This window comes from Diaphorina citri, unplaced genomic scaffold (genome assembly GCF_000475195.1).
Source record: "Diaphorina citri unplaced genomic scaffold, Diaci psyllid genome assembly version 1.1 scaffold1267, whole genome shotgun sequence".
Lineage (NCBI taxonomy): Eukaryota > Metazoa > Arthropoda > Insecta > Hemiptera > Psyllidae > Diaphorina > Diaphorina citri.
The window spans coordinates 19,591-44,241 of record NW_007378696.1 but is presented as its reverse complement, the minus strand read 5'-3'; the positions used below and the strand labels follow the sequence as shown (position 1 = coordinate 44,241).

Genomic DNA, 24,651 nt, shown 5'->3' with positions numbered 1-24,651 from the left:
CATGTTGAAGATTCGTTTGATATGAACAAAAGCTATACGGGTTTTCTTATTTTATAACCTCGTTTAAACTAGGCATCTTTGAACCAGACTTGAAAGTTTTGTGTAGAGGAAGTGTAACTGTACATATTTTGTAAAACCACATTAGTGAAAATTTGAAAAGACAAGGAAAATGTTTGTACAATGCTTATTGCTGTGCGTGATGTCACTATAGTATGTGCCGTAGACTTGTTGCAACGTATGGTGCTCTGAGTTGATTATAACTAGATAATCTAGAAGACACAGCAGCAGCAGCAGCAGCAGAGGAATGGCGTGGGGATACTGGAGTGCAAAAGTAGGTCAGAACACTGCAGTCATTCCTGTTCAGGAATTTAGCAGGGAAAATCCATGAGGGCTGAAAATCAAAGCAAACTGTAGCTACATATTTGTATTATGTAGCTACAGAAAATGCATGTGTGGCATTTGACCCTGCATTGGAAACATACTCATATACTTACAAGTTACATAGATAGTGAATACATACCTACTTGGAGTACCCAATGTTAAATATCAAAAGCAGAGGGTGGTTTTAGTTTTGAACTCTGAGCAGACTTCACGATTCGACGCGACGATGAAGTTGTATAAGTTTTGTGTAGAGGAAGTGTAACTGCACATATTTTGTAAAACCACATTAGTGAAAATTTGAAAAGACAAGGAAAATGTTTGTACAACGCTTATTGCTGTGCGTGATGTCACTATAGTATGTGCCGTAGACTTGTTGCAACGTATGATGCTCTGAGTTGATTATAACTAGATAATCTAGAAGACACAGCAGCAGCAGAGGAATGGCGTGGGGATACTGGAGTGCATCCACTGTACAGGATAGAGGTAGATCCCCACGACGTCAGTCTGAGAAATGTCAATACGCCCAACACATGTCTTGTTCGGAGCCCGCACCCCCTGCCCCCGCCTGTCAGTCCTACCACCATCCTCCTGCCCAGGCACAGTGTAGTAGTGGTAGTGGAGGTAGTGGTGCTAGTGCCGGTAGTCTGGAGGATGATGACTACCCCCATCACCTGCAGCACCATCTCCCCCCGGTACCCATGTCACGCAGACCCTCTCTCATTGATATAGAGTTCAGCGGCCCAGGACGTGAGGTAGGGATGGTGTATGGGTCTCGTCTCTCAGGTCTCAACTCTCTACCTCGCAGTCTCCATGAGGCGTATGATAGACGGGATGAACATTACGATAGACGGGACGAACACTATGATAGACGGGACGAACATTATGACCGGCGGGATGATCATTTTGACCGTCAGTCTATCATGAGCAGAGAGGATGCATTTGATAGGAGGGAGTATATGAGAAGGGAAGGCCCCAGTAGTAGCTATCTGGATAGCGCCACGAACTCGTTACGACGGGGGGAGTGTTTTGTGCACCAATCAGCTGCTCTCATCCACCATCACCAATGTCACCTTCATGATCTGTCTGGTTCTGATGATGATGAGCCTGAACCTGGATACGCCACAGGTACAGTGGTCAGGTTACCCTTGCACATACCACATAGAACACTAACTTTATGATTTCTCACTCAAATCTAGATTACAAGTTTTTCTGAGCTCCTCATCGTTCAAATGTTTTGTTGGGCGTTATTGCGCCATGCTTCTGTTATTGGTAAAATAAACAAATAAAATTGTAATCCAGATTTTTGTGATATAGACTAGGTTTATCAGTTAATCACTTTTTATATGTCCCAATTCCTTGGTTTTCATGTTAACAACATTCATATTATCTATCCTTCTCTCACTTGTTTGATTTTAATATTTCAACTTTTACTTCATGAATTTCATTTTCTTTAAATATGCGTGTTTCACTGGAGAGGTCAGTAGTTCATATTGCATGCTATGTGACCTTGGAGAGTGCATGACACAACCCCCTATCTGGTTCAAGGCAATGTCATTAAAATGAATAAGGCAAGAGGTGCACCAAGCAAGGGTTTTATATTTACATGGAGACTTTTGTTTTCCATATGGGACCGTCTGCTCAACTGCAGGCGAGTTATTATTTATAACGCAAATACATGCAAAGGTCCCATCTGCATATTTTGTTTCCAGAGGGGAGGGGAGGGCTTTTGACTAGTGGTTAAACGCACGCCTTTGCTTTTCCCTTCAACCCTCAGCCATTGACGTCGGTACTCGAAAGTTATTATCAACTTTGCCTCCGGGGCACTCGAGACTTGGAAGCTTTTCATCTTGAATGCTTCAAGTTTTCCATTTCTCTACAATCTCTACTTTCTTTTCTATTTATTATTATTTGTTTGTTGAATCTCGAGTTGAGTTTGAGAAACCCTCTTGTGTGGAAGTTTTCGAATTTGAAAATCTACTTTACGGGGCACGAGCAAGAGCTTTGTTACACGCGCCCTTCAGTTATCAATGGAGAAACTTTTCATGCTATTTGATGTACCTACATAATTGAGAAATTATTCGAATCAAGCACCAAGACTGAGTAGTAGCTGTAGAATATTAGTAGCTGTAGCTGTAGATTAAATTAGTAGCTGTAGAATACAATATTTGCTTGCTGGAGATGAGAAATAGTGGAATTGAACTGGAAGTTGCCTCAGAAGTAACTTCAGATAAGGTAACAAACCTGCTCAAGTATGATCGTCAGTATTTGAGTTGTGGAATCACCAGAACACTCTTGGACTCATACATTTTGCTAGGTGTAAAATGAAATGGACACTTGCTGTTACTCAGTTGTTATCTTGGAGGTTAAAGAGCTTCTGAATAAACCGAAGAGGACAGACCAGTTGGAATAAAGTAAAATTTTGTGTTATATGTAGCTCTGCAAATTTTTAAAATAGTGGAATTGAACTGGAAGTTGCCTCAGAAGTAACTTCAGATAAGGTAACAAACCTGCTCAAGTATGATCGTCAGTATTTGAGTAGTGGAATCGACCAGAACACTCTAATCTTGGACTCATACATTTTGTTAGGTGTAAAATGAAATGGACACTTGCTGTTACTCGGTTGTCATCTTGGAGGTTAAAGAGCTTCTGAATAAACCGAAGAGGACAGACTAGTTGGAATAAAGTAAAATTTTGTGTTATATGTAGCTCTGCAAATTATTTTTTATCTTTTTATTTGTTTGGTTCTTTCTTCTATAGAGGGAAAAAAATCTTCGAGTAATAATTCATGGGTTGATATTTCAACGCAGTGTTAGATTTCAGTTAACTCACTTTGATAATCTCCTCTTGGAATAAAGTAAAATTTTGTGTTATATGTAGCTCTGCAAATTATTTTTTATCTTTTTATTTGTTTGGTTCTTTCTTCTATAGAGGGGAAAAAAATCTTCGAGTAATTCATGGGTTGATATTTCAACGCAGTGTTAGATTTCAGTTAACTCACTTTGACAATCTCCTCCCCCTCTTATTCCTATCCCTCCTTCTCATCATTTCTACGTCATATTAAAATTAAAAGCGAAAGAAAGCTGACGGGAATTTCGCTCTTTAAATTTTATATCGTGGCATATAGGAAAGAGTTTAAGAGGGAAAAGAAGTAGGAGAGGGTGGGAAGGAAAAGGGATTTGGGGAGAAAGAAAGGGAAGACAAGGCTGAATAATTTGATGTCAAAAGGGAGTCGTGTGGCGTTGCTGCAAATTTTCTTGCATGCAGCAAAAAACATGTTGAAAAATGTGCAACAACGGAATGAGAAGTTTTAAGTTGAACTTTTTGAAAAGTTTTTCCCCTCCAGGGTAGGTGTCCTGGGGGAATTGGGGGATTTTCGTATATGGGAGTACCTACTTCTTGATAGTCTAGAACTCTAGAACACAGATAGCGTGTTGAGAGGATGGGGAACAGGTTAAATAAAGAAACTTGAAATGAAAATCATGCCAAAAGACTCAAAAGAGACATACTCTTGAGGAAAAAACAAGAAGAAAAGTCCCCTAAAATTAAAAAGAATCTGTATAATCAAGCGCGCCGGGAGGCGCGCGAACGTCAAGAGTTCGCAGCACCGTCCGGCCTATATTAACACGAAACAGAATTTCAGCGTTTTTCGGCATTTAAAGAAACTTGAAATGAAAATCATGCCAAAAGACTCAAAAGAGACATACTCTTGAGGAAAAAACAAGAAGAAAAGTCCCCTAAAATTGAAAAGAATCTGTATAATTGTATTTTACGAGAATCTGCACTTCTTTAGACTTGTAGTTTTTTTAAATCTCCTTAAAACATATCAGATAGATACATATTAGTGACTGCGGAAGTAATAAAGGAAGTACCTTCAGTAAAGGTATTGCAATTCTTTTCCTTCTCTTTCCTTTTTGTATTTTACGAGAATCTGCACTTCTTTAGACTTGTAGTTTTTTTAAATCTCCTTAAAACATATCAGATAGATACATATTAGTGAATGCGGAAGTAATAAAGGAAGAACCATCAGTAAAGGTATTACAATTCTTTTCCTTTTGTTTCCCTGACAAAAAGCTAAATTAAAAGTCCTTCCTTTACTTCAGACTGACGTAGTGACGTCCCTGAGTTTTCCATTGTGAAAGTTCTGCTAGGCCAAGTTGTAGTGGAAGTCAACTTCCTGACAGGTCTTACAATGTAAGAATTGTAAGACTTGACAAGTGAAAAGTACTCTCTAGCACGGCACAGACAAAAGAGGAAAGGGGAAGAGATCTGGCTGTACTGTAAAAGTCGGAAGTTAAAATGCTTCAATGCCTCTTGCTTTTAAAATTTACTAGCTGAATTCCGTCGCTTCGCTCCGGAATCCCGCTAGTTCATCCCGAGGCATGGCCATCACGGCACAGACAAAAGAGGAAAGGGGAAGAGATCTGGCTGTACTGTAAAAGTCGGAAGTTAAAATGCTTCAATGCCTCTTGCTTTTATAACTTTATAGCCGATTTCAGAAGGCGTGGATGTGCCCCTTTCAGATAAACTGTAGGCATAATGGAACTTTTTATTCTTCGCTGACAGTATGAATAAGGCACATTAAATAAATACAGTGAGAAATTTGCCAATTTACAATTTATAATCTACAGTGAGAAATTCGCCAATTTAATCTACGATTAAATGTTCTTCATACTTAACATGCTTTTTCTTAGCCTCTCCCTCGTATGTTGCAAGAATATAAAAATGTATGCTCAAATGGCCAATCACTACAAGTAACCACCTTGGTATACATTCACTAAAAATTTCAGAAACCAAAAATCTCGATTCGAGGCTCTAGGGAACCTAGCAGATTTATCTACTTAAAAAACGATTTCAAAAAGTTGAGTCAAAACAAAATGTTGTTTTCTACAATACCTATTGGTCCCCTGTGTAGGGCAGTAAAGGAAGAAAAATACGGGTTGAGAAAAACAATCTCCCCCCAATTGATTGTAAAGGGATTTTATCTTCTGTGCTATACGTGTGGAAAAAATGATTGAAAACATGTACATGTGTACCTATTGGAAACTTGAAAGAACATTGAAACGTGAAAACTGGTGTTGCTCACTTTGTATTGGTGTTCTGAAACAAGTTACCCCTTAAAACTTGGTAAAAGTGTGTGTAGGTGTGTACCAATAAAATAAGTCAATACAAACTTAGTCCATTGATATGTAAGTGTTAAGAAATCTCCATTTACGGCATTTACATACATGGTTTTCGGACCAACAATCTCCCACGCTGCTTCTCCACCTTTACATGAATACTTTTTTGAATGGCCTAGATTACTTTTTTGAGCTGCTCAAGAAAAGGCTCGTATTTTGTAAAATCCCTGATACCAGGAGAAATGGACTTTATCGGGAACGAAATCACCACAGCCTATAACAAGATTAGCCGATAAAAAATGCCCATTAAGATAATTATCATCTTTCGAATGAGCCTTGATTATTCTGCTGATTTCTGCTACAAATGGCTAGGGGTGTGGCTGCCTCGTTTTTCATTTTTTTTTTTTTTTTTTTTCAATTTAAAAAGCACCCGACAACCTTTTTATTCCTTTTTCTACTTTTTTTCGCTGCTTTTTTTTATGAGTTTGACCTACAGGAAAAGACCTGAGTTGAAAGGAGGAGCTTTGAAACTAATCTCATGAAGTTTGTAGAATAACACTTCAGTCGTTAATTTGAAGTTTAATTAAGACTTTTTAACTCATCTATATTAACAGCCACAGTAGTAATACCTTTACTTAAACTTTCAAATTGGGTTGGGGGGGGGGGGGTTAAATTTTTTTTATTATTATCTTTATAACTTTAATTTTTTTAATTATAAATGAACTGCTCAAAGAAAACGTGAAATTAATTTATTTCAATGAGCTTTCATATCATTGGCCTTTTGTCCGAAATAATGTCACACTTCATTGCAGCCGGTGATGCTGTGAACCACTGATTTGAAGTCCATACTCCATACTTCGAAATTTTCGGCTTCGAACCCATAATTCTGAACTTTAAATATGGCATCCAGATATAAAACCTTTGCCTATGTACGAGTACATGCTGTATGCCGTACTTTTTCTGTCATTGATAAATTTCTCTTTGTTTCTGTTCCAGTTTTCCCCAATGTTCCGCCCGCTCCAGGAATGCCTTGTCAGGGAGAAGATAGTAAGTGAACTATGAGATAGATGAAATGTCCAGCTTCACCCTCTATGGACATTGGACAAATGGTCTTTGTTTCTGTTCCAGTTTTCCCCAATGTTCCGCCCGCTCCAGGAATGCCTTGTCAGGGAGAAGATAGTAAGTGAACTATGAGATACATGAAATGTCCAGCTTCACCCTATGGACATTGGACAAATGGACATATATTAGGTCAAACCAAATAGGCCCAGATTTATTACTCATGTTAAATGCTAAAACATGAAATTACCCATTTATTGTATTTATTTCCGGGCCAGCCGCAGGTCAGAGGCAGAAGACAGACTTGAAATTCTAAATGTGTGTTCAAACATAATCGACCGGCCGTCGATTCACAGTGACGAATGATCGATCAACGGCCGTCAACTATGTGTGGACATCTTAAGGGCCATACGTATGGCCATGGTGTTTGCAAGCAAGCAATCCTTCGACACAAAATGAAAAAAGAATTACATCTTATGAAATAAAGTAAAGAAAAAAATAAATAAAAATAAATTGTTGATTTCTTTTTCTAATTCCTGGTGTCTTTCCGTTCTTTTCCAGGAAGCATCTACAGGAGAGGAGCCCGCAGATGGCGAAAGCTGTACCGAGTCAACGGACATATTTTCCAAGCCAAAAGATTCAATAGAGTAAGTATTTGCAGCCGTGGATAGGTGAAAATTTAGGGTCGACTTTAACGAAGTAAAAGGAATTTATTAATTGTGTTAAGCATAAATGCTTGTCACAAATGTCCTTACCCGCTTAATATACTACGCTAAATTTCATGACATGACTTGGACTCGAACCACCGACCTCCAGATTCAAAGTCCACCGTGCTAACCACTGCACCACTAAGGTTGGTGGCTTTAACAAAGTACCTACTTTGTTAGTAGTTACCACAACTTTCATGTTACGCATTGGTCTTGCCAATGCTGAAAATCAAAGTATGCAAAATAGGTTAAACATGTATGTTATAATGAAATTTTAACTCCGGGCCTCAATGGCACATTAAATGTTGTAATAACATCATGAAAAGTTATATCATTATTTATGGATATAATATGTTCAGTAATTGCTACTATCATATCAGGCAAGAACCACAGTATACCTGAATTATTGGAAATTTATTTCGTTTTCCTGCAATTAGTTCAGCACAATCGTATGCAGCACAGTTAGAGTTAGAGGTATTCATGTGACCTCCAGATTCAAAGTCCACCGTGCTAACCACTGCACCACTAAGGTTGGTGGCTTTAACAAAGTACCTACTTTGTTAGTAGTTATCACAACTTTCATGTTACGCATTGGCAAGAGCTGAAAATCAAAGTATGCAAAATGGGTTAAACATGTATGTTAAAATGAAATTTTAACTCCGGGCCTCAATGGCACATTAAGTGTTGTAATAACATCATGAAACGTTATATCGTTATTTATGGATATATGTTCAGTAATTGCTACTATCATATCAGGCAAGAACCATAGTATATCTGAATTATTGGAAATTTATTTCGTTTTCCTGCAATTAGTTCAGCACAATCGTATGCAGTACAGTTAGAGTTAGAGGTATTCATTTTTTTTCTGTTACGCCCCGAACTCGTACTGTGAGATTACCTTTAATCCAAAATGATTGAAGTAAGCATCTTTAATCCTACTCTTCGTGATAAATTTAGCTATACTGCTTAGGAAAATCTTTGTAAACAATCGTCTTAAAGGCAATTTACTAGGTCTACCAAACAACTTTGATTTATTTCTTTTCAAAAAATACTATCGCTTCTTCTCTTGTCTCAGCCCCTGACCCAGTGCACCTGCAAAACACATGTATTTCACTTAGTTACATTGTTAGGACTGCTTCGACATCACGTATATCACTTAGTTACCTATATGTTTGCGGCAATACACAGCATCCTCCGATTAAAATATTTTTTTTTCTGTTACGCCCCGAACTCGTACTGTGAGATTACCTTTAATCCAAAATGATTGAAGTAAGCATCTTTAATCCTACTCTTTGTGATAAATTTTGCTACTGCTTAGGAAAATCTTTGTAAACCATCGTCTTAAAGGCAGTTTACTAGGTCTACCAAACAACTTTGATTTTTTCTTTTTAAAAAATGCTATCGCTTCTTCTCTTGTCTCAGCCCCTGACCCAGTGCACCTGCAAAACACATGTATTTCACTTAGTTACATTGTTATGGCTGCTTCGACATCACGTATATCACTTAGTTACCTATATGTTTGCGGCAATACACAGCATCCTCCGATTAAAAATAAAAACAAACGATCTATCTACATATGTATGAGTTTTATTATACTGTCAACATTCAACTGATGAGCCCCGTTAATATTGGCAGTGTTTAGTACTTCACTTAGTGCGGTGATAGCTGCAACTCTTCTCATCAGTCTTATCTATTGTTTTTCATTAAAAAACGTTCTGCTTTGAAAATGTCATCTTGGAAATTCTCTTTCATGTGTTTGTGACTAATTAATATTCCGTGTTTCCCTCCTTTCTTGTGCCGTGGTTAGTGGCTGTCTCCTAATAAAACTTGGTTTAAAGTGTTAAACAAGTGGACTATTACTCTCTAAATTTCAAATTAGTGAACAAAAAAGTCTTCTTGAGGAGTACCTTGAATACCTTGATATATGTAGTTTTGAACGGACTTTATTTTTTAATGTATCATTCTCGGAGAAGAAGTCAATGTGTTGAACATGGATTGAAATGTCACCAGGAGAAGAAGTGAATGTGTTGTTCTCAGTTGAGATATATGATGGGCTATGTTTGAGGAGAAGACTATGGCTTCAGGTAAGCCGGAGGTTGGGGGTTCGAGTCTCGGTGTAAAGTTGGAATTCGGTGACCGCGATTTTAATCGGCATAATCCTTACCGATATCATCATTGACTTGGGTTCAAAGTTTGGTGGCAATTAAGTGGACGTAAAATGGTTAAAGATACCTTAGCTATGTATGTATAATGGAAGAGATACACTTTGATTTTGCATGGTTCTTTAACTCTTGACTATGACATTACCCCAGGAAAAGTTGTGAGTTTACATGATTTTTCATTTACTTAGCTTGTTGTCTATTTCCACCATATCTCTATGGTGGACCAAATTTCGTCAGACATAATATTAAAACACTCAAAGGCCATTTGATTATCAGGCTGGATCGCGCCTTTGGAGATCCCTTAGGGCCTTCTTCTAGGTGAGTTCTACAATTCGAAGATACAAATAAATTATACTGTCAACATTCAACTGATGAGCCCCGTTAATATTGGCAGTGTTTAGTACTTCACTTAGTGCGGTGATAGCTGCAACTCTTCGCATCAGTCTTATCTATTGTTTTTCATTAAAAAACGTTCTGCTTTGAAAATGTCATCTTGGAATTCTCTTTCATGTGTTTGTGACTAATTAATATTCCGTGTTTCCCTCTTTTCTTGTGCCGTGGTTAGTGGCTGTCTCCGAATAAAACTTGGTTTAAAGTGTTAAACAAGTAGACTATTACTCTCTAAATTTCAAATTAGTGAACAAAAAAGTCTTCTTGAGGAGTACCTTGAATACCTTGATATAGTTTTGAACGGATTTTATTTTTTAATGTATCATTCTCGGAGAAGAAGTCAATGTGTTGAACATGGATTGAAATGTCACCAGGAGAAGAAGTGAACGTGTTGTTCTCAGTTGAGATATATGATGGGCTATGTTTTGCTCTGGTATTTTATTGAACATGAGGTGAGATGAAGTTTTTTAGAAAGATTGTACCTTAGAACCGCTTACCGCTTTTGCATTACTACGGGGCTAATTCTTGGTGTGTCCACACGATGTCGACCGGCCGTCGATCGATGTCCGCTGAACCGTCCACACTGCCTTGATAACATATAGTCATCTTGTCGATCAACGGCCGGTCGACTATGTTTGGACACACCTTAACACCCATCTTTTGGAGTCCAGTATAATAGGATTGTGTTTCCACCCCTTTTAAGCAGGGTCCACATTTATGTTGGAAATTCTCATACATTATCGTCCGATATTTTACACCCATCTTTTGGAGTCCAGTATAATAGGATTGTGTTTCCACCCCTTTTAAGCAGGGTCCACATTTATGTTGGAAATTCTCATACAACACCATCGTCCGATATTTCCAACATTAGTGTGGACCTTGCGATCTAGCATTACGGTTTGGCACTTTTTCATCTGAGATGAAAAGTGTTTTTCCTTGAATTTTCACTTAATGTGTCTCCACGAGTGGAAAAGTTCCGAGTGTGTAAATGATTGCCCTGTTTTGAAATTCTGCTATGGCCCGGAGTGGTCTGAGTACATAGATTGAAAACAATTATTTTAAAACGAAAGTTGAGAGTTGGTGCTATGGAGGGAAACTTTTCTTGCACTGCTGAGGGGGAAACGTCTGGACTTTGCAATAGTTTATGTACTGTGAAAAATAGAACAAACCTCTCCAACCCTCGTCTCTTTACTGTATTTTATTACATTACTGCCAGTGGCGATTTTTACAATCAGAACTATGACTCATGACCTCGTGAGGAACCCAAATGATCAGACAGTTTGTCAAATTCCTAAATGATTGGTTTTTTCTGATTATTTGACTCTTATCAAATGTAAACAAATAAAAGGTGGTAGGTATTTTGGATTTAGTATTGTCTGAACTTCTCTCTTCAGAGTCTGAAGAGGGAAGGAGGGAAGAAAAGAGAGAACAAAATGCTGTGGATAAGGTACTTACTCGTATACGAGTTTCATGTTTCATGCTCTCTTTTCTTAATATTATGCCTAGGCAATAAAATATGAAAAATGATGAACTTTTGGCAAAATGTAAACAAATAAAAGGTGGTAGGTATTTTGGATTTAGTATTGTCTGAACTTCTCTCTTCAGAGTCTGAAGAGGGAAGGAGGGAAGGAAAGAGAGAACAATGCTGTGGATAAGGTACTTACTCGTATATGAGTTTCATGTTTCATGCTCTCTTTTCTTAATATTATGCCTAGGCAATAAAATATGAAAAATGATGAACTTTTGGCAGTTATACTTGCCAAAATTTTCGATATACTTGATACTATCTTAAGGTGCGTTCAGATATCCGCATTGGGACAGAGGTGCGACAATTCTGGTGCAACTGACGCAAAGGTGTCGTAGCTTTGGCGCCCTTTATCTTCCTCCACTATTCTAACGTATCTAACTTCAAGATGCTAGGATCTTTTACAACCCGGGTAACTTTTTTTCTTCATCATTTCAAGTTTCTCGTTTTTAGTTCTCTCTATAATTTAGGTTTCCCTTTGGCATTAGAAATTTATATACAAAGTCTGGAAGGAGAAAGGAAAGACGGACGAAAACAACAAACTTGTCTCTTGGATAAAAAATAACTTCTTGGTTTTCTTTCTTTGCTCAAGTTGACTTTTACTTGACGCTTCATTTGCATCTTCTCTGGAAGTTTCCCTAGAAACAAACAACGAGAGACCTTCAAGGCGTCAGGTACCTACGACCTGTGACATTCTGTGAATTATCTGGGAGCTGGTTATCTGGGAACAAAGAACTGTCCCCTCCAACACCTTTTCTATCTGATACAAAGTTTCTCGTTTTTAGTTCTCTCTATAATTTAGGTTTCCCTTTGGCATTAGAAATTTATATACAAAGTCTGGAAGGAGAAAGGAAAGGCGGACGAAAACAACAAACTTGTCTCTTGGATAGAAAATAACTTCTTGGTTTTCTTTCTTTGCTCAAGTTGACTTTTACTTGACGCTTCATTTGCATCTTCTCTGGAAGTTTCCCTAGAAACAAACAACGAGAGACCTTCAAGGCGTCAGGTACCTACGACCTGTGACATTCTGTGAATTATCTGGGAGCTGGTTATCTGGGAACAAAGAACTGTCCCCTCCAACACCTTTTCTATCTGATACATCTTTTCATTCAATAAGAGAAATTTTGCGGATTCTGTTTCAATAAGCACGGATATCCTGCTCAAATAATCACATTTAACCCAAATAAAGGCCTCTTGTTTAAAAAAGAACTATGATGGTATATTCTTAATCAGCCTTTTCATTATTTTTATTTGGGTAAATTCAGCCTCTCTAGAAGGATTAAAGAGGACCCTCAAAAGGTGTAAACGGGCTCCTCTACTTCTCAAAAAAATCATGATAATATATTTAAAATCCAAATAAAAAAACTCTATGGCCTCCAGTTCCCTATACATACGAGTATTGTAATAGAAAGTAACAGTTTCATCAATTCAATTAGAATATCGCCAATAAAGCTAAATAGCTGTGCCCGTTAGTCCTATATCCTACATGGTTAGTCAATAGGTGTGTTTAGTTTATTGACAGTCCATGTCACGCGAAGCCCCCGGGGGGTGGAGGGGGGCGAAGCCCCCCTCCCGAGCACGAAGTGCGAGTAATATAAGATAAGATAAGATAGCCGATTTCAGAAGGCGTGGATGTGCCCCTTTCAGATAAACTGTTGGCATAATGGAACTTTTTAGTCCTCTCTGACATTATGAAGAAGGCACATTAAAGTGAGCAATTTGCCAATTTACCATCTACAGGACATTTAATCTACGATTTAATCGAACATTTAATCGACGATTAAATGTTCAACTGCCTATCTTCCTACTTAACATGCTTTTTCTTAGCCTCTCCCTCGTATGTTGCAAGAATATAAACATGTATGCTCAAATGGCCAATTTTCCAAGTCTTACTACAAGTAACCACCTTGGTATACATTCACAAAATTTACACCCCAACGGGAGTGCAAACCCAGAACTTTCACTTTAAAAGTCGGTGCTCTCGACCATTTACTCACAGAGAATAGAATAGACTACCTCATATAGAATAGAATATACAGACTAGCTCATATAGAATAGAATATACCTCATTTAAATTTCTAGGATGAGACTGAAAAGGTTTACCTAGGTACTCTTTATTTTACTGGAGGAAACTTACAAACCAATTTTAAAATATGTTTTGTTCCAAAGTTGGAGATTTTCCTAGAAACGATATTAATCAACTTCAATTTCAGCGAATTTACCCAAACGAATCTCACTGAATTTCAGGTACTCCTACACTAGACTTACCGGAGTTGTACCCGGATCCTAACCTTGACCTAAATCATGACTCCGTGCCTATAGAAGATCCATCTCGACGTAAGTATAAAATCAAGATCAAGTGGTGATTTTTTTGAAGTATGAATTAAGATAGGTTGGCTGCTGAGTAAAGATAAAAATCACTTTGGTTTGACAGAGGTTTAACATCACTGTAGCTTGAGTGGGTCCGGAAAAAACCAGCAGGACGCGGTTGCCCAGATGGTCGTCAATCCGGATACCAACTAGACACATCGTTGCTTAACAATACCATGTCCTGGATAGGCTCATACCTGCGAGAACGTAGGCAACGAGTCATGCATGACGGAAAGTATTCTGAGTGGAAACCAATCAATTCGGGAGTACCTCAGGGTTCTGTGGCTGGCTCTCTACTCTTTACAATTTACATAACAAGTTTACAGAGGGATTTCCGTCACTGTAGAGGCTAACTAATGTTCATCTGATACATCTTTTCATTCAATAAGAGAAATTTTGCGGATTCTGTTTCAATAAGCACGGATATCCTGCTCAAATAATCACATTTAATCCAAATAAAGAAGACCCTATGGCCTCTTGTTAAAAAAAGAACTATGATGGTATATTCTTAATCAGCCTTTCATTATTTTTATTTGGGTAAATCCAGCCTCTCTAGAAGGATTAAAGAGGACCCTCAAAAGGTGTAAACAGGCTCCTCTACTTCTCAAAAAAATCATGATATATTTAAAATCCAAATAAAAAAAACTCTATGGCCTCTTGTCTAAAAAAGAATAGTGGTATATTCTCAACTCAATCATTTATTTAAATTTGTGGTAAAGCTCAGAACCTCTGGCCTCTTGTCTAAAAAAGAATAGTGGTATATTCTCAACTCAATCATTTATTTAAATTTGTGGTAAAGCTCAGAACCTCTTTTTTTTTGGGCTGAACTCGCCTCGTGAAGACAGACTACCCTCAAAAGTTGTAAATAGGCTTTACCACAAATAATTCACGATATAACCGAACCTCTTTTTTTATTTATATCCAATTGCTCATACGGTTTCGTTTTGTGTCCACAGCGAGCATTCTGTGCCTTCTGTCAGGACCGGATCTGGGGTCTTGGTCGTCAAGGATTCAAGTGCATTCAATGCAAGCTGTTGGTGCACAAGAAATGTCACAAGCTGGTGCAGAAACCTTGCAGCAATGAGGTGGTCGAGCCCATTGTTCGCGATGATGTCAATGGTGACACTCCTCCCACGTGTAAGTTACTGTTAGTCACTTGGGGGGAACTGTTGCAGGTATCGTTCCTTGCCGTTGTGGGTTAGGGGGCCAAAAATTTACACCCCAACGGGAGTGCAAACCCAGAACTTTCACTTTAAAAGTCGGTGCTCTCGACCATTTACTCACAGAGAATAGAATAGACGAGCTCATGTATAGAATAGAATATACCTCATGTACATTTCTAGGATGAGACTGAAAAGGTTTACCTAGGTACTTTTTATTTTACTGGAGGAAACTTAAAAACCAATTTTAAAATATGTTTTGTTCCAAAGTTGGACATTTTCCTAGAAACGATATTAACCAACTTCAATTTCAGCGAATTTACCCAAACGAATCTCACTGAATTTCAGGTACTCCTACACTAGACTTACCGGAGTTATACCCGGATCCTAACCTTGACTTAAATCATGACTCCGTGCCTATAGAAGATCCATCTCGACGTAAGTATAAAATCAAGATCAAGTGGTGATTTCGTGATGTATAAAGTCAAGATCGGCCGGCTATAGGGTAAAGATAAAAATCACTTTGGTTTGAAAGAGATTTACCGTCACTGTAGCTTGAGTGGGGCCGGGAAAAACCAGCAGGACGCGGTTACCCAGATGGTCGTCTATCCGGATACCAACTAGACACATCGTTGCTTAACAATACCATGTCCTGGATAGGCGCATACCTGCGAGAACGTAGGCAACGAGTCATGCATGACGGAAAGTATTCTGAGTGGAAACCAATTAATTCGGGAGTACCTCAGGGTTCTGTGGCTGGCCCTCTACTCTTTACAATTTACATAACAAGTTTACAGAGAGATTTCCGTCATGGTAAACTGTAGAGGCTAACTAATGTTTTCCCTTCCCATTCTCACAGCTGACGACAGCCTAGAGCCCGGTACCCAGCGGCAATACTCACTAGCAGACTTCGAACTGATCCGAGTCATAGGGCGTGGCTCCTATGCCAAAGTTCTCATGGTGGAATTGAAGCGGACTAGACGGATCTACGCCATGAAGGTTATCAAGAAGAACTTGGTCACTGATGATGAGGTAAGGAGAGGGGAAAGTGGGTATGACTCGAGGTCAGGGCCGTATTTAGGGGGGCGGTCGAGAAAGCCCCCCCCCCTTAGAGCTCAATGTTTCCCCTGTACTGTAGGCAAGGCTTCAAAAATTTCGAGCATTCACCTAACTGATCCGAGTCATAGGGCGTGGCTCCTATGCCAAAGTTCTCATGGTGGAATTGAAGCGGACTAGACGGATCTACGCCATGAAGGTCATCAAGAAGAACTTGGTCACTGATGATGAGGTAAGAAAAGGGGAAATCGGTAATATGGGTCTACTAGAGGTACAGTCTGGCTGGGGGTCTTTACATTGAGTACACCAGTCTGAATTTCCCTTGCTAAAGAAATAGCAAATGGTGAGTGCGAGAGACATCCACTCATAAAATTTGTGGTCCCTATGCCAAAGTTCTCATGGTGAAATTGAAGTGGACTAGACGGATCTACGCCATGAAGGTCATCAAGAAGAACTTGGTCACTGATGATGAGGTAAGGAGAGGGGAAAGTGGGTATATGGGTCTACTAGAGGTACAGTCTGGCTGGGGGGTCTTTACATTGAGTATACCAGTCTGAATTTCCCTTGCTAAAGAAATAGCAAAGGGTGAGTGCGAGGGACATCCACTCGTAAAATTTGTGGCTCCTATGCCAAAGTTCTCATGGTGAAATTGAAGCGGACTAGACGGATCTACGCCATGAAGGTTATCAAGAAGAACTTGGTCACTGATGATGAGGTAAGGAGAGGGGAAAGTGGGTATGACTCGAGGTCAGGGCCGTATTTAGGGGGGCGGTCGAGAAAGCCCCCCCCCCTTAGAGCTCAATTTTTCCCCTGTACTGTAGGCAAGGCTTCAAAAATTTCGAGCATTCACCTCACAATCTTTCCACCTTTTCTTCGGTCTCCCTCGCCCTTTTCTCCCCCTCACTTCCATTCTCTCAACTCTTTTCCCTATGTAGCTGCTCTCTATTATTATAAAGGTAAAAAAGAGTCTGGATTATGATAAAGGTGAAAAAAAAGTCAGCTCCCATGACGTAGTGGTCACTGCGCTCGCCTTGCACGCGGGAGACCCGGGTTCGATTCCCGGCGGGGTCAAGAAATTGTATCATCCAAATGATTGATTCCGTGACTGGCTGTTGCGGGGCCCTCTCAGCCTCGTGAGGAAAATGAGCTATGTAATATAATGCGCATAGCGACCGGTGCCAGCATGGTAGGTAAACATTGGATTTTAGGATTGTTGAGATATGGGAAAATCCTGGATTATGATAAAGGTAAAAAAGAGTCTGGATTATGATAAAGGTGAAAAAGTCCAAATTTTATTTCTCATTTTCCACTGGTCATAGACTTATTCCTCACTTCCATTCTCTCAACTCTTTTCCCTATGTAGCTGCTCTCTATTATTATAAAGGTAAAAAAGAGTCTGGATTATGATAAAGGTAAAAAAGAGCCTGGCCTATGATAAAGGTGAAAAAGTCTAAATTTTATTTCTCATTTTCCACTGGTCATAGACTTATTACTCAACCAATATTGTATCTTTTATTCCTAACATTTTAACACGTTATTCCCCACAGGACATAGACTGGGTTCAAACGGAGAAGCATGTGTTCGAGACAGCCTCCAATCACCCGTTCCTAGTGGGCCTCCATTCGTGCTTTCAAACCCCCTCCCGTCTGTTCTTCGTGATTGAGTTCGTACGTGGCGGAGACCTCATGTTCCACATGCAGAGACAACGACGTCTGCCTGAGGAGCATGCCAGATTCTACGCGGCCGAGATTAGCTTGGCTCTCAACTTCCTACATGATAAGGGTGAGTATGAGTAGAATAGAATATACCCTGTTTATACATGCCGAAATAAGACTGAAAAGCCCCTTTACTCCCGCAGTATAAACAAGGTCTCATATGTTTGGCCCAGAATAGTTTTGAAATTTATAATGGTGCAAATAAACAACGAAAGTAAAAACCTTGCTTAAAGGTTCTTGTGTTAGAACTGTTATAAGGATAAATAGTCCTATATGATAAGGGTAAGCAATCTTATTTGATAATAGAATAGAAGGAACCTCCGTGACCGAGTGGATATTACACTAGGTTTCCGAGCCGACAGTCCTGAGTTCTATTCCCGGCGGTCTCGAAGTTTGTTGGACCTGTGCTTGGATTTCGGGGTGCACTCAGCCTCGTGAAGACGATTGAGTAGCTAGCTACTTAAATCAAGTAGTGACCAATGACGACATTATCATTGGTAAAAGGTTTGTGAAACATGAATATTTCTTGCTAACAAGGTATCTAGATCCACTTAGTAAGGCTGTGATATCCATAAAAGATATGAAAAAGCTCTGCTTTACCGCAAAATAGTTCATGAATCATTATTTGGTTTGACATTTTAAAATGCATATGAAAAGGCTCTGCTTTACCACACATAACTCATGATTTGATTTGACATTTTCCAATGATTTCTAATTTTCCAGGCATCATCTACCGAGATCTGAAGCTGGACAACGTACTCCTAGATCACGAAGGTCACATAAAGCTCACGGATTACGGCATGTGTAAGGAGGGCATACGTCCTGGGGATACCACGTCTACATTCTGCGGCACGCCTAACTATATCGCTCCGGAGATATTGCGAGGAGAAGACTATGGCTTCAGGTAAGCCGGAGGTTGGGGGTTCGAGTCTCGGTGTAAAGTTGGAATTCGGTGACCGCGATTTTAATCCTTACCGATATCATCATTGACTTGGGTTCAAAGTTTGGTGGCAATTAAGTGGTTAAAGATACCTTGAAAATGTATGTATAATGGAAGAGATATACTTTGATTTTGAATGGTTTTTTAACTCTTAACTCTTGACTATGACATTATCCCAGGAAAAGTTGTTAGTTTACATGATTTTTCATTTCCTTAGCTTGTTGTCTATTTCCACCATATCTCTATGGTGGACCAAATTTCGCCAGACATTAAAACACTCAAAGGCCATTAGATTATCAGGCTGGATCGCGCCTTTGGAGAATTCGAAGATACAAATAATGGAATTTTAATTGTGTTAAGCATACAGGCTTGTCACAAATGTCGTTCCCTGCTTAATGCACTACGCTAAATTTTATGACTTGACTAGGACTCGAACCACCAACCTCCAGATCCGAAGTCCACTGCGCTAACCACTGAACAACCACTGAGGTTGGTGATACAAATGATGGCTAGGGGACGTTAAACAGAGAGTAGACTAGCATCTGGCTGTGGGACTATAAACAGGGAGGAGAACATCTAACCCTAACCAGCCTAGCTAGCTGACAGAGCCTTTAGGGGTTCCGTAGGGGCCCTCTTTCTGTTTCCAGTTCTCAGAACTATTAGCGCGCCCCTTGGGAGCTATTTTTCTAGGAGAAGTCTCCAGGGCCTTTAGGGGTTCCGTAGGGGCCCTCTTTCTGTTTCCAGTTCTCAGAACTATTAGCGCGCCCCTTGGGAGCTATTTTTCTAGGAGAAGTCTCCAGGGCCTTTAGGGGTTCCGTAGGGGCCCTCTTTCTGTTTCCAGTTCTCAGAACTATTAGCGCGCCCCTTGGGAGCTATTTTTCTAGGAGAAGTCTCCAGGGCCTTTAGGGGTTCCGTAGGGGCCCTCTTTCTGTTTCCAGTTCTCAGAACTATTAGCGCGCCCCTTGGGAGCTATTTTTCTAGGAGAAGTCTCCAGGGCCTTTAGGGGTTCCGTAGGGGCCCTCTTTCTGTTTCCAGTTCTCAGAACTATTAGCGCGCCCCTTGGGAGCTATTTTTCTAGGAGAAGTCTCCAGGGCCTTTAGGGGTTCCGTAGGGGCCCTCTTTCTGTTTCCAGTTCTCAGAACTATTAGCGCGCCCCTTGGGAGCTATTTTTCTAGGAGAAGTCTCCAGGGCCTTTAGGGGTTCCGTAGGGGCCCTCTTTCTGTTTCCAGTTCTCAGAACTATTAGCGCGCCCCTTGGGAGCTATTTTTCTAGGAGAAGTCTCCAGGGCCTTTAGGGGTTCCGTAGGGGCCCTCTTTCTGTTTCCAGTTCTCAGAACTATTAGCGCGCCCCTTGGGAGCTATTTTTCTAGGAGAAGTCTCCAGGGCCTTTAGGGGTTCCGTAGGGGCCCTCTTTCTGTTTCCAGTTCTCAGAACTATTAGCGCGCCCCTTGGGAGCTATTTTTCTAGGAGAAGTCTCCAGGGCCTTTAGGGGTTCCGTAGGGGCCCTCTTTCTGTTTCCAGTTCTCAGAACTATTAGCGCGCCCCTTGGGAGCTATTTTTCTAGGAGAAGTCTCCAGGGCCTTTAGGGGTTCCGTAGGGGCCCTCTTTCTGTTTCCAGTTCTCAGAACTATTAGCGCGCCCCTTGGGAGCTATTTTTCTAGGAGAAGTCTCCAGGGCCTTTAGGGGTTCCGTAGGGGCCCTCTTTCTGTTTCCAGTTCTCAGAACTATTAGCGCGCCCCTTGGGAGCTATTTTTCTAGGAGAAGTCTCCAGGGCCTTTAGGGGTTCCGTAGGGGCCCTCTTTCTGTTTCCAGTTCTCAGAACTATTAGCGCGCCCCTTGGGAGCTATTTTTCTAGGAGAAGTCTCCAGGGCCTTTAGGGGTTCCGTAGGGGCCCTCTTTCTGTTTCCAGTTCTCAGAACTATTAGCGCGCCCCTTGGGAGCTATTTTTCTAGGAGAAGTCTCCAGGGCCTTTAGGGGTTCCGTAGGGGCCCTCTTTCTGTTTCCAGTTCTCAGAACTATTAGCGCGCCCCTTGGGAGCTATTTTTCTAGGAGAAGTCTCCAGGGCCTTTAGGGGTTCCGTAGGGGCCCTCTTTCTGTTTCCAGTTCTCAGAACTATTAGCGCGCCCCTTGGGAGCTATTTTTCTAGGAGAAGTCTCCAGGGCCTTTAGGGGTTCCGTAGGGGCCCTCTTTCTGTTTCCAGTTCTCAGAACTATTAGCGCGCCCCTTGGGAGCTATTTTTCTAGGAGAAGTCTCCAGGGCCTTTAGGGGTTCCGTAGGGGCCCTCTTTCTGTTTCCAGTTCTCAGAACTATTAGCGCGCCCCTTGGGAGCTATTTTTCTAGGAGAAGTCTCCAGGGCCTTTAGGGGTTCCGTAGGGGCCCTCTTTCTGTTTCCAGTTCTCAGAACTATTAGCGCGCCCCTTGGGAGCTATTTTTCTAGGAGAAGTCTCCAGGGCCTTTAGGGGTTCCGTAGGGGCCCTCTTTCTGTTTCCAGTTCTCAGAACTATTAGCGCGCCCCTTGGGAGCTATTTTTCTAGGAGAAGTCTCCAGGGCCTTTAGGGGTTCCGTAGGGGCCCTCTTTCTGTTTCCAGTTCTCAGAACTATTAGCGCGCCCCTTGGGAGCTATTTTTCTAAGAGAAGTCTCCAGGGCCTTTAGGGGTTCCGTAGGGGCCCTCTTTCTGTTTCCAGTTCTCAACTATTAGCGCGCCCCTTGGGAGCTATTTTTCTAGGAGAAGTCTCCAGGGCCTTTAGGGGTTCCGTAGGGGCCCTCTTTCTGTTTCCAGTTCTCAGAACTATTAGCGCGCCCCTTGGGAGCTATTTTTCTAGGATAAGTCTCCAGGGCCTGTAGGGGTTCCGTAGGGGCCCTGTTTCCGAGTGAGTTCTACAGTTCACTGGACCACTAGCTCCCTTTGGGCGCTATTTTTCCGAATGAGTGTTAACCACTGGATCACTAATGTTAATAAAATTCTCTTCCTCCCCAGTAATCTTTGAGAGAAAAAAAATCCAAGTAAAATCTCAGGTTCACTAAACCACCAATTTTAATAGAGCAGTTGCAAATGGGTAAAAATTTGTTAATAAATTGTCGATTTCTACGAAAAAAGTTGTGAAAAATCCAATTATGAGGTCAAAACTCCGAAAAAGTAACTTTAAAAGACTCTTTCTGTTTCCAGTTCTCAACTATTAGCGCGCCCCTTGGGAGCTATTTTTCTAAGAGAAGTCTCCAGGGCCTTTAGGGGTTCCGTAGGGGCCCTCTTTCTGTTTCCAGTTCTCAGAACTATTAGCGCGCCCCTTGGGAGCTATTTTTCTAGGATAAGTCTCCAGGGCCTGTAGGGGTTCCGTAGGGGCCCTGTTTCCGAGTGAGTTCTACAGTTCACTGGACCACTAGCTCCCTTTGGGCGCTATTTTTCCGAATGAGTGTTAACCACTGGATCACTAATGTTAATAAAATTCTCTTCCTCCCCAGTAATCTTTGAGAGAAAAAAAATCCAAGTAAAATCTCAGGTTCACTAAACCACCAATTTTAATAGAGCAGTTGCAAATGGGTAAAAATTTGTTAATAAATTGTCGATTTCTACGAAAAAAGTTGTGAAAAATCCAATTATGAGGTCAAAACTCCGAAAAAGTAACTTTAAAAGATCGAAAATTCAATTTTTAATTACCGTTCTAATGAAAAAGTTCAAAGAGTTGTGACGTCAGATTTCACGTCAAAATGCGCAAAAACGCTTGCGCACAAACAAACGAAGCGGGAGTCATGAATTATGACGTCATAGCCTACGGGAGCGTATGCTGTGACGTCAAAGTTCACGATTTACCGATATTTTTTAAATCGATTTATCTCTGTATCTAGAAGTCGTAGAAGAAAAAGAAAATAGAAAGTAAAATTCCGTTGGTCCCCATTTTTCCTGCTCTATGACTTTGAAACATCACCCAAGTAAGCGCACCTGATCTATTTTGATTCTCTTAATATCTTTCCTGAAGCAGTCCACGCTGCTTGGACTGCTGGGTGCAAATAAACAACGAAAGTAAAAACCTTGCTTAAAGGTTCTTGTGTTAGAACTGTTATAAGGATAAATAGTCCTATATGATAAGGGTAAGCAATCTTATTTGATAATAGAATAGAAGGAACCTCCGTGACCGAGTGGATATTACACTAGGTTTCCGAGCCGACAGTCCTGAGTTCTATTCCCGGCGGTCTCGAAGTTTGTTGGACCTGTGCTTGGATTTCGGGGTGCACTCAGCCTCGTGAAGACGATTGAGTAGCTAGCTACTTAAATCAAGTAGTGACCAATGACGACATTATCATTGGTAAAAGGTTTGTGAAACATGAATATTTCTTGCTAACAAGGTATCTAGATCCACTTAGTAAGGCTGTGATATCCATAAAAGATATGAAAAAGCTCTGCTTTACCGCAAAATAGTTCATGAATCATTATTTGGTTTGACATTTTAAAATGCATATGAAAAGGCTCTGCTTTACCACACATAACTCATGATTTGATTTGACATTTTCAAATGATTTCTAAATTTCCAGGCATCATCTACCGAGATCTGAAGCTGGACAACGTACTCCTAGATCACGAAGGTCACATAAAGCTGACGGATTACGGCATGTGTAAGGAGGGCATACGTCCTGGGGATACCACGTCTACATTCTGCGGCACGCCTAACTATATCGCTCCGGAGATATTGCGAGGAGAAGAGGAGTTTGATGTTGGTGCTTCAACAGTCTACAAAAAGGGATCCCAACATTCGAAAAAAAGGAGCCCCAACAGTCGACAAAAAATAATCCAGGTTCCAGGACCATTTCCCTGAGGATCCATAATCAATCCAGGTCTCTTTGGAGTTTAAATCTGGTCCCGGAGGACAACTTCCGATAGGATCCATAGTCAATCTCCCCTGGGCCTATTGTATTATTTTCAGCTCCAATCCAAACAAATTCAGCCTCCTTTCCAGCCCGATCTAGATTCGGATTTGGACATTTCCAACTTTGACCCTCAGTTTACTTTAGAACCGGTTGAGTTAACACCGGACGATATGTAAGTCTGTCCAAAGACTTGAGCTTGACCCCCCTTCCTGGTTGGAGCTACATATTAGTTTTGGAACCCTTAAGCTTGAGTGCTCTATCTCCCCTTAGATTTCTCGTTTCCCTTTTAGCATTAGATACTAGTCCTGCCCTTTAGTGTGTCCTATGTTTTGTTTTTTGTTTACCTCCCATTTTATTTTCTTTTCTAGCAAGGCAGAGCTGGTTTTTGTTCGTGTTTCTTTCCCCAATTTTTCAGGTTTAGTTGTGCTGGCACACTTTTGTGATGTCTAGAAGATCCTAAAACTTGACATGGACCATTCTTCTTTATAAAACAAGATTGAACTATTTCTTCAATATCTTAATACTCTAGACATCTCAAAAAAGAAGTCAGCCCTTTATTTCTCATTTATTTTGATTTATTCTTTTCTCCGTTATTCTTACTCTTCTGGTGCTCGATCTTCTCTAGTGCTACCATTACGGGTATAATTATATTCACTCATTTTAAACCATTATTTAATACCATTTCTACCCCTTATTACCCGTCTATTTGAATGATCCCCAATTTGTCGACTGAGTTGTTTGAATATTTCCAAATCTTATTTTTACATCCCCCTTTTTGCCCGCTGAATTTTTCGCTAAATCCCTCCCTGTGTTTGCATGTCCCCCCTTTCCCTGTAGTTGGAAGCTAAACAAGTGCCTCCCCCTTACAAACCTCGCCTGGAGTCAGAGCGGGATCTGGCCAATTTCCCGCCCGAATTCACGGATGAGCCTGTCCATTTGACCCCGGATGACACGTGAGTAACTCCACCCCTGCCTCTGTAAAACTTCAGGGGGGCTATCCGTTTTTGAAAATCGGGTACCTCATGCCATAGCACAAGGGACGTATTCACATTACATTAAAATGGGGGTCTTTTCTGACAAAATTTCCGTGTGCGGAGTCCAGTATGTAGGACTATTGCACCCCTTACAAGGAATGTATCCTTAAAGGTATCCAAATATAGTCGACTGGTCGTCGATCGACGAAGTGAATCCATGTTGTCGAGGCAGTGT

At 40.6% G+C, this 24,651-nt stretch overlaps 1 protein-coding gene and 1 long non-coding RNA gene across 2 annotated transcripts; both read left to right on the top strand.

The window, feature by feature from the left end:
* LOC103515070 (atypical protein kinase C) lies at positions 1 to 23,390 on the top strand. Its single transcript, XM_026827876.1, has 12 exons — positions 1 to 329; positions 847 to 1,506; positions 6,495 to 6,545; positions 7,119 to 7,204; positions 14,668 to 14,848; positions 15,220 to 15,309; positions 15,731 to 15,831; positions 16,088 to 16,159; positions 17,475 to 17,709; positions 18,366 to 18,546; positions 21,749 to 21,765; positions 23,110 to 23,390. Exons 1-12 carry the CDS (start codon positions 305 to 307, stop codon positions 23,388 to 23,390), a joined length of 1,980 nt encoding a protein of 659 aa, XP_026683677.1. The 5' UTR covers positions 1 to 304.
* A 30-nt stretch (positions 23,391 to 23,420) lies between these two features.
* LOC113469874 lies at positions 23,421 to 24,396 on the top strand. The gene is made up of 2 exons (XR_003393155.1): positions 23,421 to 23,614; positions 24,280 to 24,396. It is a non-coding gene; the product is annotated as an uncharacterized LOC113469874 (long non-coding RNA).
* The last annotated feature ends 255 nt before the right edge of the window (positions 24,397 to 24,651 follow it).